Here is a 17,985-nt window from a genome sequence, read left to right on the forward strand (position 1 = left end):
CCTAACTAACCCAAGGACATCACACACAAAGTAATTGTTTTTGAAGAATTTGAATGATCCAGGTGGCGTCAATATGCATCTGTTTTGAAGCGTATTGACGAAGGTCGACCAGTAACTGCAAACGTTAAGAATAAGCCTGGCATGGTTATTACACATCGTGGCTTGGATACATTTGTATCGAATTAATTTAGTATTGGAGACGAAGCTCTCATATCCAGACTTGAAGTCGCACATGCAGATTGTCACATTGTCCATTGTCGTTCATTTAAGGATGAGGTGGATGCGTCGGACGCGTCGGATATGGAAGCCCCGGAAGAGGTTGTCTGTATATCGTCGGATGAGGATGTACCGGAAGTTTCGTGCTGCACGCTCGAGGCAGGATTCGAACCTGCGGCCGCAGCAGCCGCGTGGTTCCGGACTGAAGCGCCTAGAACCGCTCGGCCATCGGATGTTGGGAGCCTTAGTTTGAGTGCTGGGCGAGCCGAAGGCGCTTTTGCCTTTCGACTTAGATGTTTCCCGACTGGGGTCCCTTACCTCAAGCTGATACATTTACACTCCTCCATCACCCCAGAAAGTTTGTGACATCATCGCAGAATCACCCTAGGTTCTGCGCAACAGATGTGTTGGCTGAGAACCGTATAAAAATTCTTGGGAGACGTGCGAAGCATCCACGCCAAGACTGCTCTGTCAGGACCGTTCTTTCACTGTGCTCGCTGCAGTATCTACATCTACATCCATACTCCACAAGCCACCTGACGATGTGTGGCGGAGGGTACTTTGAGTACCTCTATCGGTTCTCCCTTTTATCCCAGTCTCGTATTGTTCGTGGAAAGAAGGATTGTCGGTATGCCTCTGTGTGGGCTCTGATCTATCTGATTTTATCCCCATGGTCTCTTCGCGAGATATACGTACGAGAGAGCAATATACTGCTTGACTCCTCGGTGAAGGTATGTTCTCGAAACTTCAAGAAAAGCCCGTACCGAGCTACTGAGCTCTCTCCTGCAGAGTCTTCCACTGGAGTTTATCTATCATCTCCATAACACTTTCGCGATTACTAATGATCCTGTAACGAAGCGCGCCGCTCTCCGTTGGATCTTCTCTACTATCAACCCTATCTGCTACGGATCCCACACTGTTGAGCAGTATTCAAGCAGTGGGCGAATAAGCGTACTGCAACCTACTTCCTTTGTTTTCGGATTGCATTTCCTTAGGATTCTTCCAATGAATCTCAGTCTGGCATCTGCTTTACCAACAATCAGCTTTATATGATCATTCCCTTTTAAATTACTCCTAATGCGTACTCCCAGATAATTTATGGAATTAATTGCTTCCAGTTGTTGACCTGCTATATTGTAGCTAAATGATAAGGGATCTATCCGCACATTACACTTGTCTATATTGAGAATCAATTGCCATTCCCTGCACCATGCGTCAATTCGCTGCAGATTCTTCTGCATTTCAGTACAATTTTCCAATGTTACAACCTCTCGATATACCACAGCATCATCCGCGAAAAGCCTCAGTGAACTTCCGATGTCATCCACAAGGTCATATTAAGATGTTTAGTCTCTCTGACATCAAATTACGTGCGCCGTCACTAGTGCATCAACCGAGGAAATTATCTGAGCTTACTGGGGTATTCAGCGGCACTTCTGTACAACATTTACAGGAGTCGGATATTGGTTCAAATGGTTCAAATGGCTCTAAGCACTATGGGACTTAACATCTGAGATCATCAGTCCCCTACACTTAGAACTATTTAAACCTTACTAACCTAAGGACATCACGCACATCCATGCCCGAGGAAGGATTCGAACCTGCGACCGCAGCAGCCGCGTGGTTCCGGACTGAAGCGCCTAGAACCGTTCGGCCATGGGATGTTGGGAGCCTTAGTTTCAGTGCTAGGTGAGCCCGAAGGCGCTTTTGCCTTTCGACTTATATGTTTCCCGACTGGGGTCCCTTACCTCAAACTGATACATTTACCCTCCTCCATCGTCCCTTAAAGTTTGTGACATCATCACGGAATCACCCTAGGTGTTAACAGAGAACCGTATAAAAATTCGTAGGAGATGAGCGAAGCATCCACGTCGGGACCGTTCTTTCACTGCGCGCGCTAACAGTACAGGGAGAGTGCAGCCGGCCGGCTGGTGGTGCCTACTGCCTACCCGTGGCGGAGGACTCGCGCGTGCCCAGGACGGAGGCGAGCCGCGGCCGCTCCTCGTCGATGACGCGCAGCGCCTGCTGGCGGTAGAGGCCGAACAGCGCGCCGCGGCACGCCAGCCGCAGCTTGCCGCCGCGGAACGCGTCGCTGCCCACGTCCATCTCCAGGCCGATCACCGTCACGTAGCGCGTCTGCTGCTGCGGCGGCTGCTGCTGCTGCTGCTGCTGCTGGGGGGCGCCACCCGCCACGGACGCGGGCTGCAGGCCGCCCCCACCGCCGCCGGGTGCAGAGCCGGGGGCCGCCGCGGCGGAAGTCCGCACCTCGTGCCGCTCCAGGAACGTCTCGTTTATCTGCCGACACACAGACACCAACAGTCATCAGCGAGCGACCTCTCTCTACAGAATGTAGTACAGTTGCGCACTTCCGCTGTTGTCGCGCATTCGCCGCACAGATATACACTACTGGCCATTAAAATTGCTACACCAAGAAGATATGCAGATGATAAACAGGTATTCATTGGACAAATATATTATATTAGGGTTGACATGCGATTTCATTTTCACGCAATTTGCGTGCATAGATCCTGAGAAATCAGTACCCAGAACAACCACCTCTGGCCGTAATAACGGCCTTGATACGCGTGGGCATTGAGTCAGACAGAGCTTGGACGGTGTGTACAGGTACAGCTGCCCATGCAGATCAACACGATACCACAGTTCGTCAAGAGTAGTGACTGGCGTCTTGTGACGAGCCAGTTGCTCGGCCACCATTCACCAGACGTTTTCAATGGTGATATATCTGGAAAATGTGCTGGCCAGGGCAACAGTCGAACATTTTCTGTATCCAGAAAGGCCCGTACAGGACTTGCAACATGCGGTCGTGCATTATCCTGCTGAAGTGTAGGGTTTCGCAGGGATCGAATGACGGGTAGAGTCACGGGTCGTAACAAATCTAAATGTAACGTCCACTGTTCAAAGCGCCGTAATGCGAACAAAAGGTGACGGAGACGTGTAACCAATGACCCCATACCATCACGCCAGGTGATACGCCAGTATCTTGATGACGAATACACGCTTCCAACGTGCGTTCAGCGCGATGTCGCCAAACACGGATGCGACCATCATGACGCTGTAAACAGAACCTGATGCATCCGAAAAAATGACATTCGTGCACCCAGGTTCGTCGTTGAGTACACCATCGCAGGCGCTCCTGTCTGCGATGCAGCGTCAAGGGTAACCGCAGCCGTGGTCTCCGAGCTGATAATACATGCTGCTGCAAACGTCGTCGAACTGTTCGTGCAGATGGTTGTTGTCTTGTAGACGTCCCCATCTGCTGACTCAGGGATAGACGTGGCTGGACGATCCGTTACAGCCATGCGGATAAGATGCCTGTCATCTCGACTTCTAGTGATGCGAGGCCGTTGGGATCCAGCACGGTGTTCAGTATTAACCTCCTGAACCCACCGATTCCATATTTGCTAACAGTCATTGGATCTCGACCAACGCGAGCAGCAATGTCGCGATACGATAAACCGCAATCGCGATAGGCTACAATCCGACTTATATCAAAGTCGGATACGTGATGGTACGCACTTCTCCTCCTTACACGAGGCATCACAACAACGTTTCACCAGGCAACGCCCGTCAACTGCTGTTTGTGTATGAGGAATCGGATGGAAACTTTCCTCATGTCTGCACGTTGTAGGTGTCTCCACCGGCGCCAACCTTGTGTCAATGCTCTGAAAAGCTAATCATTTTCATATCACAGCATCTTCTTCCTGTCGGTTAAATTTCGCGTCTGTAGCACGTCATTTTCGGGGTGTAGCAATTTTAATAACCAGTAGTGTACGAGGTAGATTCAGATACGCTGATGTGCAGAACTTAGGAACCAAAACAACTTTCGTATGACATGTAATTCCAAGTAAAATAGCTCGATCAAACCTGGACCATCCATAGAAAGAACTGCTACAGTATAACAAAAAACATGACTGTAGAAATAAGGTGCGATAGGAGCTGAAATGATAGTTTCATGGCGATTCATAACGGTCCCCTGGACATTACAAAAAAGGGGTCTTGGTTCTTAAGGACTGGGTGATCACCACAGACGACACTGCACGCTTTGCGACACAGTCCCACGCAAGCCACGAGGTTAGTAAAGGAATCTCCTGGGAGGGCATTTCATTCCCCCTCATGTTAGGTTGGCAACTGATGAATGCTCGTTGGTGCATGTGGACATCCTGTAGTACGTCTCCCCGATGCAACGCACACATGCTAGGGGACAGTAATTACACTCAGCTCATGGGGATTCATGATTGACATTGAACGTTCCCAAATCTGGGATTCTTAGCAGAGTATTTGAACGCGGCGGAGGGGGAATGAATGCTCTGCAACGTGTTCCCTTTTTCGCCACAAACTTGGTAATTAGTTCTTATGTAGAGCGTTTCATTCCCCAACCAGCGTGGTTGAAAATGCTGGTCGTTTGTGCAATAAGTCTCCCCAACGCGTGTCAAACGTGTTCCATGGGGTAAGGTCGGAGGGAACTGGCAGGTCAACCCAATTGTCGACACCTACGCGGTTTGATGCGATCGCCCATTGTCCTACGCACACATGAGGTTATGGCGGAATCTACCCCCAAAGAGACCGACATGGGGAAGGACTATAGTGTCACAATCTACATCTACATCCATACTCCACAAGCCACCTGACGGTGTATGGCGGAGGGTACCCTGAGTGCATCTATCGGTTCTCCCTTCTACTCCAGTCTCGTACTGTTCGTGGAAAGAAGGATTGTCGGTATGCTTCTGTGTGGGCTCTAATCTCTCTGATTTTATCCTCATGGTCTCTTCGCGAGATATACGTAGGAGGGAGCAATATACTGCTTGACACTTCGGTGAAGGTATGTTCTCTAAACTTTAACAAAAGCCCGTACCGAGCTACTGAGCGTCTCTCCTGCAGAGTCTTCCACTGGAGTTTATCTATCATCTCCGTAACGCTTTTGCGATTACTAAATGATCCTGTAACGAAGCGCGCTGCTCTCCGTTGGATCTTCTCTATCTCTTCTTTCAACCCTATCTGGTACGGATCCCACACTGTTGAGCAGTATTCAAGCAGTGGGCAAACAAGCGTACTGCAACCTAATTCCTTTGTTTTCGGATTGCATTTCCTTAGGATTCTTCCAATGAATCTCAGTCTGGCATCTGCTTTACCGACGATCAGCTTTATATGATCATTCCATTTTAAATCACTCCTAATGCGTACTCCCAGATAATTTATGGAATTAACTGCTTCCAGTTGCTGACCTGCTATTTTGTAGCTAAATGATAAGGGAACTATCTTTCTAGGTATTCGTAGCACATTACACTTGTCTACATTGAGATTCAATTGCCATTCCCTGCACAATGCGTCAATTCGCTGCAGATCCTCCTGCATTTCAGTACAATTTTCCATTGTTACAACCTCTCGATACACCACAGTATCATCTGAAAAAAGCCTCAGTGAACTTCCGATTTCATCCACAAGGTCATTTACGTATATTGTGAATAGCAACGGTCCTATGACACTCCCCTGCGGCACACCTGAAATCGCTCTTACTTAGGAAGACTTCTCTCCATTGAGAATGACATGCTGCGTTCTGTTATCTAGGAACTCCTCAATCCAATCACACAATTGGTCTGATACTCCGTATGCTCTTACTTTGTTCATTAAACGACTGTATCGAACGCCTTGCGGAAGTCAAGAAACACGGCATCTACCTGTGAACCCGTGTCTATGGCTCTCTGAGTCTCGTGGACGAATAGCGCGATTTGGGTTTCACACAACCGTCTTTTTCGAAACCCATAACAATAACGTTGACTGGTGAATGCACAGTGTTCGAAGATCTGGAGGTCAGTCACCCATGCAGCCATACGTCACCCCCGCCCCCCCCCCCCCACCCCGCAATACCATAAAACCTGAACCACCAAACGACCATGTTCAACAAAGTCCTTTGGTGCTTTAATTACCATCATGTCGTGAGAGCTGTCGGAACACGTAATACACCCAGGAACATTGTCGCACATGATCGTTTTGGTGGACAAGGTGTTATAGTGCGGGAGGGCATAATGTTTCATGGGCGTAGTGACCTCTAAATCCTTAATTATAGTACACTCAAGTCACTAAGCAGACGCAAATGCAGTTAGCGATAATTGTCACAGCATGTTCCCTATAACTTTAGTTGCTGCATGTACTTTCACCTTTATAATTTACTGCTATAATTTTTTTACTGTTTTACATTCTCATCATTTTTTTTAAACTTCACAATATTATATTAGACTTCATGCAGTTCTAGGCCTTCCGCTTCTGTAATCTTAGGATCTTAACCTCTTTCACTATTCATACATCCACATTTTTGTACTTTTTTTATCCACTTTTACAGTTTTCACCCATCGATTCTGGCATTTTAATATAAGACATTTTACATAACTGACTTTTTGCAATTTTAGTATCAGATCTTCTGTCGTTAAACGCAAAACATCCCTGCCAATATCCTTCCTTCCCCCCCCCCCCCCTCCCCCTTTTTCTTGCCTTTTTTGCCCGCTCTCAATCCCTTCTCGCTCCATTTTACAATATCACTATGTTATGCCTTTTACATTTTACATATCCATTGTTCCACATTACTAGTATTTAACGAGAATTTTTGATAATTACACGTTGTAAAATTTTAGCAGTGCCGCCCTCGTTGAACTCACGATATCCCCACCACCCTCTCCCTGTATCTTTTCCCCTCCCTCATCAGCCTCACTATATTACCTCTTTACCTCCCCCCTACCCCCAACATATACCTATTGGACTCAGATGCATATAATAGTACTCTGGTACATGATCCTCAGTAGAAATGAAAGGTTTGTGATGGAGCTACGTAGGCAAGTTCTACATTTACGTACAACTCTTTTCTTTTCTATTTATTTTAAAATACTGGTAGGTACGTATATAGTGTTATTTTGTTTTACAACTCAAGATGATACTGAGTAATCGAGACATGTAATCTAATTAAAGATATGCAACTATAAGAAAAATAAATGAGAGTTATCTTAATTATCCTTATAGCTGCTGATTCTCACAAGACGAACATGTCGAATAAAGTGGCAGCAGAAAAAGTCTAAATTAGTCGTGTATTAGTATTCAACATCCGGCACATTTTGAACAGAATTAAGGTCGTCACCCGCTGGGTTTCTCGACTGCTGACAGCCACTCAAAAGGCTCGCCGAACCGAAGGGCCACCGGGAGTGTTGGTGTTGTGTCAAGCCAGTCAAGACAACCGCCTTAGCAGCCTAATCTCCTTGGACGAATGATAAAGATATCGCAACGAACCTGACAAAAACGAACCGAGCAAATAATGGAAACACATTGTTTCCGTTATTGTCAAAGCTATAGTTTGTATTATACAACAAAGATATTGGTTGAGTTTGTAAAACCAATAAATATATAGATAAATCTCACCAAAAATCATTAGTTCATAAAAATTAGACATTAAACAGTTGCATGTCTGAGTGGCCCACATCCGATAAGAATATCTAGGAATGAAAATGCTTTGTATGCACTAATCAAATACAACTACGGTTAAAATTCCAGCATAAGTACTCACTAAATTAAATAAAAATTTGTCTAAGAAAATATGTATAGCCTATTTTCACGTTGTTATTCCACCTTACTTTTACACACACAGCTCAGTACTCAATAGTGGCTGAAATCACATAAAATCGTTTTGGAAACCACAGTTCTTCCATACTAATAGACCCATCGCTAAAGTTCTAAAGTTGTAAATGAGTTTATTCGTTCGGAAGAACCTCTGGCTTAGCGATAAGCATCCACGAAAAGGAAGCGATGAAATTCGTCGTCTATGGCGATGATGTCATGTCGAACGTCTTCCCACGATGGGTGCCCGCCGTCTGTGGTATGTTGTGATCGCTGGCTGTCATTCAGAGCAGAGTAAGCTACATCATTTTTCAGTACTCAGATGGTAATTACTGCCTCAATTTGTCTGAATTAATTATTTTCGGTTGTCAGAAAGAATGAGAAGGTGCATAAGGCATGTAAGTGAAGCTCAGTCTCTAGATGTGCTGTAATTTAAGGAGCCGTGACAAACATGTTTTGTAACCCAGCTGCGACTCAAATGCATGGCATTGTGTGTGTGACATACAGTTTCCATTGTGAGGATAGTAGAAGCAAAACTTTTGTTTCAGTCCTTATGACAAGTACAGATCAGATTATTTTCCGATTTCCTTTCGGGAAATACTCATTTTTGTAATATATTTAGTCAAATTAGTAATTGAGACCATAAATAAGGAAATTACCGTTCTGTCTTCGAGGAACTGTGAAGAAGATTAGCTACAATATATTTTCCCCAATCAGAGAGAGAAGAGAAGAGAAGAGAAGAGAAGAGAAGAGAAGAGAAGAGAAGAGAAGAGAAAATACAAGCGCGTTCTAAAGGAAGGAGAAATACGCACGCGTCTGTATTGGGGAGTCGTCTCGAATTGTACTTCTAAAGATGGTGCACATTACTTTTATTAACAAGAAGAGTAGATCAGATTATAATAAGAATAAGAACCAACAGTCATCTTGGCAGATTAAAACGCTGTGCCGGACTGGGACCTTTGCCTTTCTTGGGTATGTGCGGTATTAAATGAGCTGTACAAACTCTAAGTTTCAGTCGAGACCCATTCTTACGGCAATGCTGCCTCCTATATATCTCTTACCTTCCATTTACAGAGGGTCCCCTGCTAACTTGTGGGACTACCGCTCCTGGAAGATAGGATACTAATCTTTTCCAGAAAGGTTAAGTCACATGTTCGATTTCCAGTCCAGCACACAGTTTCAACCTACCAGGAAGTTCCTTATTAGTGCACACCTCGTTGCGAGTGAAAATTCATTCTTAAAAATTCCCCCAATCTGTGGATAAGCCTTGTGTCGCAGCAACTTTTTTTCCGGGAGTGCTAATCCCGCAATGTATGCAGGAGAACTTCTGAGCGTAGGGTACAGGCTCTGGGGAAGTGAAACTGTCAGGGTGCGTCCCGAGTTGTTCTTAGATAGCTTAGTCAGTAGAACACTTGCCCGTGAAAGGCAAAGCTCTCAGGTTCGATTCCTGTCCATCACACAGTCTTCCACTCCGCTACAGAGTGTAAATTCTGTCTGGAAGAGTAACTTTCCTGGAATTTTTAAGAATTTTGTGACTTTTCTGCTATGAACTAAACAAAATTACACATAGCATGCCATACAGTTGTAATTCTCAACTTCAGAACCGTGAATATAAATAAACTGTGCAACTATGAGAGACCATAGAAAAACTGATAACATCACCGAACGTGCAAAACTTTTATTGGTTCTTAAAATAAGGGGGCCTTCAGATAGCAGGTAGCGAGGACTATACGTATGTCGACTAATATTCTGAGGCTGTGTTATCTGCGTGAACGTGATAATTGAGAATGTGAGAAAACTGTGTTTTAGGAAGGTCTTTCCAATGGTTTATATATTATTAAAGCTAGAATATACACTGAAGCACCAACGGAACTGGTATAGGCCTGCGTATCACATACAGTGGCTCAAATGGCTCTGAGCACTATGGGACTCAACATCTTAGGTCATAAGTCCCCTAGAATTTAGAACTACTTAAACCTAACTAACCTAAGGACATCACACACATCCATGCCCGAGGCACGATTCGAACCTGCGACCGTAGCGATCACGCGGTTCCAGACTGAAGCGCCTTTAACCGCACGGCCAATGCAGCTGTGGTAGTAAAGAAACTCAAGGAAGTTAGCGAGTAAATTCCAAAAGACGGACATAGCTTTTGTCATCGCAGGCTGATATAGAGTGCATTCCTTGAATAAAAGCTAGGACAAAAGTTTTCAAATTACGCATGTCAGTTTGGTCTTGGAGCATTCGTTTACGAGCTTTAACGGAAGCTACAATTTTGTTTCTTACATGCATGTCTGAAGGGACGGACACTAATGACGATCCACAGGTGTACAAAATACTTCGAAACTAATTCGGTGACTGCGAATTGCTTCACGCCAGCTGTATTAGTTATAGGTCCACTACTGAGCAGTGACATATGAAAATCTGGCTGGACCTGCGGTCGAATCCGGATTACCAGCTTACCACTACTGGTGCCTTCATCACTACTGGTATTCGTGCACACTCCCTGGATTTCTATATGTCACACTGTCTCCATCGATATATCGTAGTCCATTAAATTCATCATATAGTGTTCATGGAATACGATAAAAGGTTGTAGGCAGTGTGACATACAGAAGTTTGCGTCAGTCTGGTGGTCTGCACGGACAACTCAAGTTGTTAAAGCGACCGATCGTGATAAGCTGAAGCAGTAAATTTGTGTGTTATAAAGCTGATATCTAGCAGTCAACGAATTAATTTCTAAAGCTAAATTAATGTAAAAAAAACAAAAAACTTTCACTCCTGACGATATGTAGCACGTCTCTGCACGTTTCGCGTCAGCGAAAAATAAGAGCCAACGTATTAAGATGAGGTATACGGAAAAATCACCTCAGTTGCTATGAAGAAATGCTTTAAATTTCCTCTACGAGAATGCGCAGTGCATTGGTGGACCTCGAAACAGTATCAATACCATATAGTTTGCTACGCCTCATTATGGAATGCTAACAACTACTAAAGCACTCTACAAGGTATGGGTATGTCTTCTCTGGGGACGTTCAATTAAAATTAGCTATAGTGGGAATTAAGGTATTTCTCTAGAGGACCCGAGTTGGTGTTTTTACATCTAAATGAGCGTGTACATGCGCATCCATACTTCGTAAACTACTGTGAACTGCTTGTCGGACTTTTCATTGCGACAGTTGATAAGACTTTTACCTTCCTGGCAGATTAAAACTGTGTGCCCGACCGAGACTCGAACTCGGGACCTTTGCCTTCGCGGGCAAGTGCTCTACCAACTGAGCTACCGAAGCACGACTCACGCCCGGTACTCACAGCTTTACTTCTGCCAGCACCTCGTCTCCTACCTTGGTAGAGCACTTGCCCGCGAAAGGCAAAGGTCCCGAGTTCGAGTCTCGGTCGGGCACACAGTTTTAATCTGCCAGGAAGTTTCATATCAGCGCACACTCCGCTGCAGAGTGAAAATCTCATTCTGGAAACATCCCCCAGGCTGTGGCTAAGCCATGTCTCCGCAATATCCTTTCTTTCAGGAGTGCTAGTTCTGCAAGTTTCGCAGGAGAGCTTCTGTAAAGTTTGGAAGGTAGGAGACGAGGTACTGGCAGAAGTAAAGCTGTGAGTACCGGGCGTGAGTCGTGCTTCGGTAGCTCAGTTGGTTGCCGGCACGGTAGCTCAGCGTGTTCGGTCAGAGGGTTTAGCTACCCTCTGTAACAAAAAAACTGAGTGAACGAATCAACGATCAACCTGAACAGGTGTCATCGGACGTCCGCCACGAACAAATTCAATGAACAATCTAGAACAAAATGAGATCAACCAAAAAAAAAAAGTTGGTAGAGCACTTGCCCGCGAAAGGCAAAGGTCCCGAGTTCGAGTCTCGGTCGGGCACACAGTTTTAATCTGCCAGGAAGTTTCATATCAGCGCACACTCCGCTGCAGAGTGAAAATCTCATTCTGGAAGACTTTTACCGTTCCATCTACGTACGAACCATCGGGAGAATATCTACCTAAACACGTCTGTGCGCGTTGTAGTTCGTCTAATCTTACTTCCGCTGTCCCTACAGGAGTAATACGTAGAGTGGTGTAGTATATTCCTAGATTCAACACTTAAGGTCGGATCTTGATACTTACAAGGTAGGCTTTCAGTGAACAGTCTGTCTTCAAGCGTTCTGTACGGATTTCTCACACTTAAGCAGTATTTTACAATGAACCGTACCAGAGTTTTGCGCGTATTCTGCTTTGTATACTGACTGCATGTCCATGGTCTTCTTCTACATCTTCTTTTTCTTCTTCTTCTTGTTCTTCACTTCACGTATTAGGCAAACTGCCTGTTATGGTACTGCATCTCTTATATTGTTATCCTAGATTTCGTCTTACATTGCCTTTATCAGGAATCTCTTTCTGCCCATATGGTCTGTATGTTCCTTCGATTTTCTTCTGGTTTCCTTTATTTTTTTCATTTAGGTTATATATTTCTAAATGATTCCCTATACGAGGGCTATTCGGAAAGTAAGGTCCGATCGGTTGTGAAATGGAAACAACTATGAAAATCATAACTGTTTTATTTAAAATATTTAGGTACACCTTTCAGCTATTTCTCTACACAGTCGCTGCTCTGAATTAGACATTCATCGTACCCCTGTACCCTCGATTATAGAAGGCGGCCGGCTGTGCTTTCCGTCAAAACTCTCCGTGTTCTACAGCTCGTTGTCTGTGTTTTCATGGCCAGTGGTTTGTGTGGGCAGAGATGATTGTCAAGGGAAGCCTATTACGGGCTGTAGTGAGTGTGATCAAACACTTTCCTAGGAAAACGCCGCATGAGCATCCTCATTGCCCCTCAAAGTGCGGCCGAGAATCGTCATGAAGAAGGAAACGCATAGCAGCTATGTTATGTGGGCTGCATGACATCAGGCGAAATATCTCACCAGGTCCTCAAATTTGCTGGGATGCTCTACTATTCTAGTCGTCTTTACGTGCTCACTGTGCGTCAGAACTGAAAAGAGCGACGTGACCTGATCGACGGGAATACTACAGGCAGTGTCCTACACATCTGTGCAAAGCTTCATCGGATTTTCATTGTGGTTTACATGTCGCGGCCGATCGGACCTTACTTTCCAAATATCCCTCGTATCTTCATTAGTTTTACGATCTTATGTCCATAGTAATGTACCAAGTAACGTGTCTGCCACCTACTTTAACTGCGATTGAAGAATGCTTTAAACATAGTTCTGCCTTTGCTCAACATATAATCTAAGGTAAGTCGTAGGGTCAATATTGCCACACATGTTCCTACACTTCTCCAAAATCCAAACTAATCTTCCCTGAGGTCGGCTTCTACCAGTGCTTCCATTCTTCTGTAAAGAATTCATATTAGTATTTTGTAACCATTACTTATTACACTGATAATTCGGTAACTTCCACACCTGTCAATCCCCTTAAACACAAAGATAAAAATAAAATACTCAGAAGGATAAAATTATGCAAGATTAAAAGTCGGGAAGGAGAGGTTAATTAAACTGTTCGGCCTTCATTTGCAGCCATGGGCAAATTGAATGTAGACGAAGGACTAACAGTGTTACCAAACTTATAAGGCTTTAATCTTCGTTTAAGAAATTGATCAAAAACTAGTAAAAACTGAGAATAAACATGTAGTCCCAAAAGGTTAATTATCAGCCTAATTGACGTTGGATTATGTGAAAACGTACATTGGGGGCGTCTCGTGTCCTTGTCTATGTGGTACTAAAGCAAGTAGTTTTATTTGAAATTACCTTTTTCGGCTGTCCTCAATCAACTTTTTTAATATAGGTTACACGCATGCCTACTTTACTATTCCGAACAACATGAAGATGCTGTTAGAGAATGAAATTTTCATTCTAGAAACATGCCCCAGGCTGTGACTAAGCCATGTCTCCACAATATACTTTCTTCCAGGAGTGCTAGTTCTGCAAGGTTCGCAGGAGAGCTTATGTGAAGTTTGGAAGGTAGAAGACGAGGTACTGGCGGAATGAAGCCTGTGAGGACGGGGCGTGAGTCGTGTTTGGGTAGCTCAGTTGGCAGGCCACTTCCCTGCGAAAGGCAAAGGTCCCGAGTTCGAGTCTCGGTCCGGCACACAGTTTTAATCTGCCACGAAGTTTCGTGAAGATGCTGCTTCAATGCAGCGAAATCGGTTGTTAGTAAATCATCACATTGCAGCTGTTTGCGTTTTATTCAAGTTCACTTTACCATGAACATGAACGGCCATGGCTACACACATTATAGAGTCTCACGTGGTGTGTGTTACAGCTTGGAAGGTATTTGTTTAGAAGGGCGAAGTAGCAAGTTACTGTCTCTCAGAAGTGTGTCATGAAATGACCGCGAGTTGGGAGCAGGGAGAATCCTTAAATGGTGGTGGTACACGTCGTACCTACCACTGGAAACCGTAAGTTGATTTGCGAGGTGTAACCGCTGTTATTTAGTCTATCATGGAGTCTGTCCCGGTCTGGCATAAATTCCATCCGAGTCTGGGACTCTCTGCTCGTGTTTGTAGAGAACAGCGCGCCGCCGTGTTCGCAGGAAGCAGTGGAGAGGTCACAACGGAGCAAACACGCACGCATCCGCACCGCGGCACTGATCACACGACCCGCCCACCCAGCGGCAGGTGCTCGCGCGCGGATCAGCGCTAATTAATCTTGTACCGGTTTAATTATTGGTTGTTTCAAAAGCACTTATCCGCCTTGTCCGGCCAGAACAAACAGTGGGCCGCGGGAATTACTGGCCGAGTCTTGTTTAACAGGAACAAACGGTTGCCTCATTGACAAGAAACAGTGCTGCTTTTGTTTAATTAAACGGTAATGAAACGGGCTATGGTCAGAGCCAGAGCGAGGCGGGGGCGAGGAGAGTGGTGATGGCTGGGGATAGGGCTTTGCGAAGGTGGGGAGGGGTGGAGAGGGGTAGTGTGGGGGCGGGGGTAGCGTGCGAGGGCGATGGGCGCGCAGCACCAATCGCGACTGTGCTCCTTCATCACGCCGTGTGCCACGGGTAGCGGCCCGCGAGGCGCAATTATGCCGCCTGCCCGCCACGCCGGCATCGTCGCGCGCTCGCGCACATTGATGAAGAGATGCGCGTCGCATTTAGCGCGCGCGGCCGCGCATTCAGCCGTTTCAATGCGCCTAATGAAATGAGCGCCGCCAGCCATTAACGCCGCGTCCGCTCGCGACGGCCTTTTTCCGCCACCGCTGCTGTCGACTGTCACCAGACACCACCCCGCGTTCCACCTCCCCCCCTCCTCCCCACCCAAATCCTCCCATACACACACGTCCCTTCACCTAAAAGCGCACACACGCGCAAATACATTTCCTCTCTCCCCAGACGCATACACCAGTACGCTTACCCTGGATTCACCGCGAGCCGCACAGAGCGTTTTCGCGGACAATGCCTGTATACGGCGCCGTCCGGTGTTTTCGATCCGAATGGTTTTTGGCCGCCCCATTCTCGGCAGCAGACCAGAAGAATTAGGGGACTTGTTGACTGATATTTACTGCTCGGGGGCACCGTTCCATTATGTGCAGATCTTTATGGGAGCGTGACACCAAACATGAGCTGGTGGTGACGTCTGCTTTGACGGTCACGGTCCGACAGCGCGGTTGCTCGTCAGTTCAGTATTACAACACTCGTTTCCTGGGGTCAACCAACGTGGGGGCAAAGTTTCGCATTTGGTAGCTGTAGGTCAACATGTACTCAACAGAAATCACGTTCTCCACGTGTTGCTAACTCTGGTATTATTGATGTGCTGACACGTTAGGAGTGTGGGTGGGGAGTGGCACGTGCTGGCGATCTTACTTGACATAAATTTCACATCATCCTTTACTGGTGGACAGACAATCAGCATCAGCATGTTACATAATGGTTGATCATAATACAATTTAAAAGCTGTCTGTATTTCGTTGTGTTTGCAAATGTAACAGAAAATCTTTCTCTTGCAAGTCACAAAAATAAATTAATTCTTGACTTCTTTTAAAATCACTCCTAGAGACACAACTCTGAAAACAAAAATAACCAAAATATATACAGGATGTTAGCAAACTTCCGTTACAAACGTCTAGTAGTTGTAGAGGTGAGTGAGTACTAGCTAAAACTATTTGAAAGCATGTTCGTAACGAAATGACTTTTACTGGTAATAATTAAATGTGACACAGTATATTACTTGTCATACAATTCCGCTCATTAATAACCAGATAAACTGCTCGTGTAGTAGTTGACAGGTTCTCTTCCATTTAGCCTTCGTTATCTCCTTGGAGCAGCACAGTCACAACTGCTGACGGGTAAGGTATCTCTTTCTCGAAGCCGTTACGGAGATATGGCGGAAACGGCATGCGATGGATTCATACCTTGTGGATAACGATACTGATAAATTCTTTTTTATTTCTAACTTTATCTAACTTCAGTACAGTAGTCAAGCCATAGACGCAGTAAATTACAGAAAGTGCAAAAAACTTTACATTTGGTCGCCATGCCTAATTACAAAAAAAGATCTTGATAAAGGTGACGAGTAGCTCTTCCATTACTGTGAGAATGATCATGTCTGTGTATCCTGCAAATGCGCACACAACCATGATGCTGCAACACTCACAGACACGTAAATGCGGCTCGAACCAGGTCAGAGAGGTAGGACTGACGTCAACAGACTTCCGCCAATCCAACGTCGGCAGCCCCCATCATGACTAACTAACTAGAAAACCTGTTTTCAAATGGCTGTGGCCCGGAAGCAGTACGTTTCCGGACACTTCATTCCTAATGAAAATGTGGTCTACTCAGTCCACTCTTAGAAGATTGGCCGGCTTGGGGGGCCCAGCGGTTCGAGGCGCTACAGTCTGGAACCGCGCGACCGCTACGGTCGCAGGTTCGAATCCTGCCTCGGGCATGGATGTGTGTAATGTCCTTAGGTTGGTTAGGCTTAAGTAGTTCTAAGCTCTAGGGGACTGATGACCTCAGATGTTAAGTCCCATAGTGCTCAGAGCCATTTCAACAATTTTTTTTTGCTATGGGACATAACTGCTGAGGTCATCATTCCCCTAGAACTTAGAGCTACTTAAACCTAACTAACCTAAGGACGTCACACACATCCATGCCCAAGGCAGCATTCGAATCGGCGACCGTAGCGGTCGTGCAGTTTTGCTCTGTCTTGCTGAACGTTGACTATAGTACAGCAAACATTTATGGTCCACAGGTATCCTGATTTCAGTAGCAAGATAGAATTGTTATTTTGATGTTTGCCAGCCTGTCTGCATTATCGACTTCCGTCTGTCAGCTTTTCACCTTTGTTGTTTACGTCTTGGCGAAACAAGTGTAATGCTTTTGTGATAAGTTATAACAGATTGGGCAGAATAAGGAAGTTTAGACATAAGCCCAAGTTTCACGGGAATACACATGTAAAAATAAACTACGAAATTGCTAGTTATAAACAGAGGGGAGAAAATAAGATTGAAAGTATAGTCAGTGCGAGAGTCAATACTTCAGGAAAACGATTTCTAGCTGCTACACATTTTTCAAGTACTACTCTAATATGTGACAAAGAAATACATGTATGAAAAGTGTGTCTGCTTCTGCTGACATAAAAATTCTAATTTACACGAAGATTGCTACTTGAATTTACCGAGAAACGCACTTTTACAAGCTGTGACGGAAGCGCCACATTGCACGAAGATGAGGGAAAACCAAGGAAATTGTTTGTAATTTAGTTTTAAAATGTTTAGCATGTAAAAATACTGCCAATACAATGACATCTAAAAGAGCCGGAAGTAGACTTTATCAAAACAGTGCAAGATTAGTGTATGCAGTTAGATCTACCGGCAAAGGACGAAGTTCAGGGCCAGTTGTTTGTTCAGGGATGAACGTTCCCTCGCCTCACAGATAGTCTGTTATTTACAACAAGACTATTTGTACAGTAGTAGCTGGGATGAGTGGATATAATACTGAAAGCAGCAAAAGAAGTAGTTAAATGATACTATATCTCACTGATGGCATAGTGCTGCTGATTTTGATGGCACCTGGCAGAAATGTAGGCAAACATCCTAAATGTCATTGCGTCAGTCACTGCTTTTGATACGGAAAAGGTTCTGGTTACTGTAATAATTAGTGAGTTTTGTGACATCTATAGCAAAAATTCCACCACACGTGTCCGAA

The 17,985-nt window shown here is 45.2% G+C and overlaps 1 protein-coding gene across 1 annotated transcript in view; it reads right to left on the reverse strand.

Annotated features, from left to right (window-relative positions):
• Positions 1-2,271: 2,271 nt before the first annotated feature.
• The window catches only part of LOC124620005, a gene marked incomplete at its 3' end in the record, with an annotated part of 693,373 nt that continues 677,659 nt past the window's right edge, over positions 2,272-17,985 (reverse strand). The window contains exon 6 of the mRNA XM_047146669.1: positions 2,272-2,511. Coding sequence (XP_047002625.1) covers positions 2,272-2,511 — 240 coding nt within the window. The remainder of the gene's footprint in view (positions 2,512-17,985) is intronic.

This window comes from Schistocerca americana, chromosome 6 (assembly GCF_021461395.2).
Source record: "Schistocerca americana isolate TAMUIC-IGC-003095 chromosome 6, iqSchAmer2.1, whole genome shotgun sequence".
Classification (NCBI taxonomy): Eukaryota; Metazoa; Arthropoda; class Insecta; order Orthoptera; family Acrididae; genus Schistocerca; species Schistocerca americana.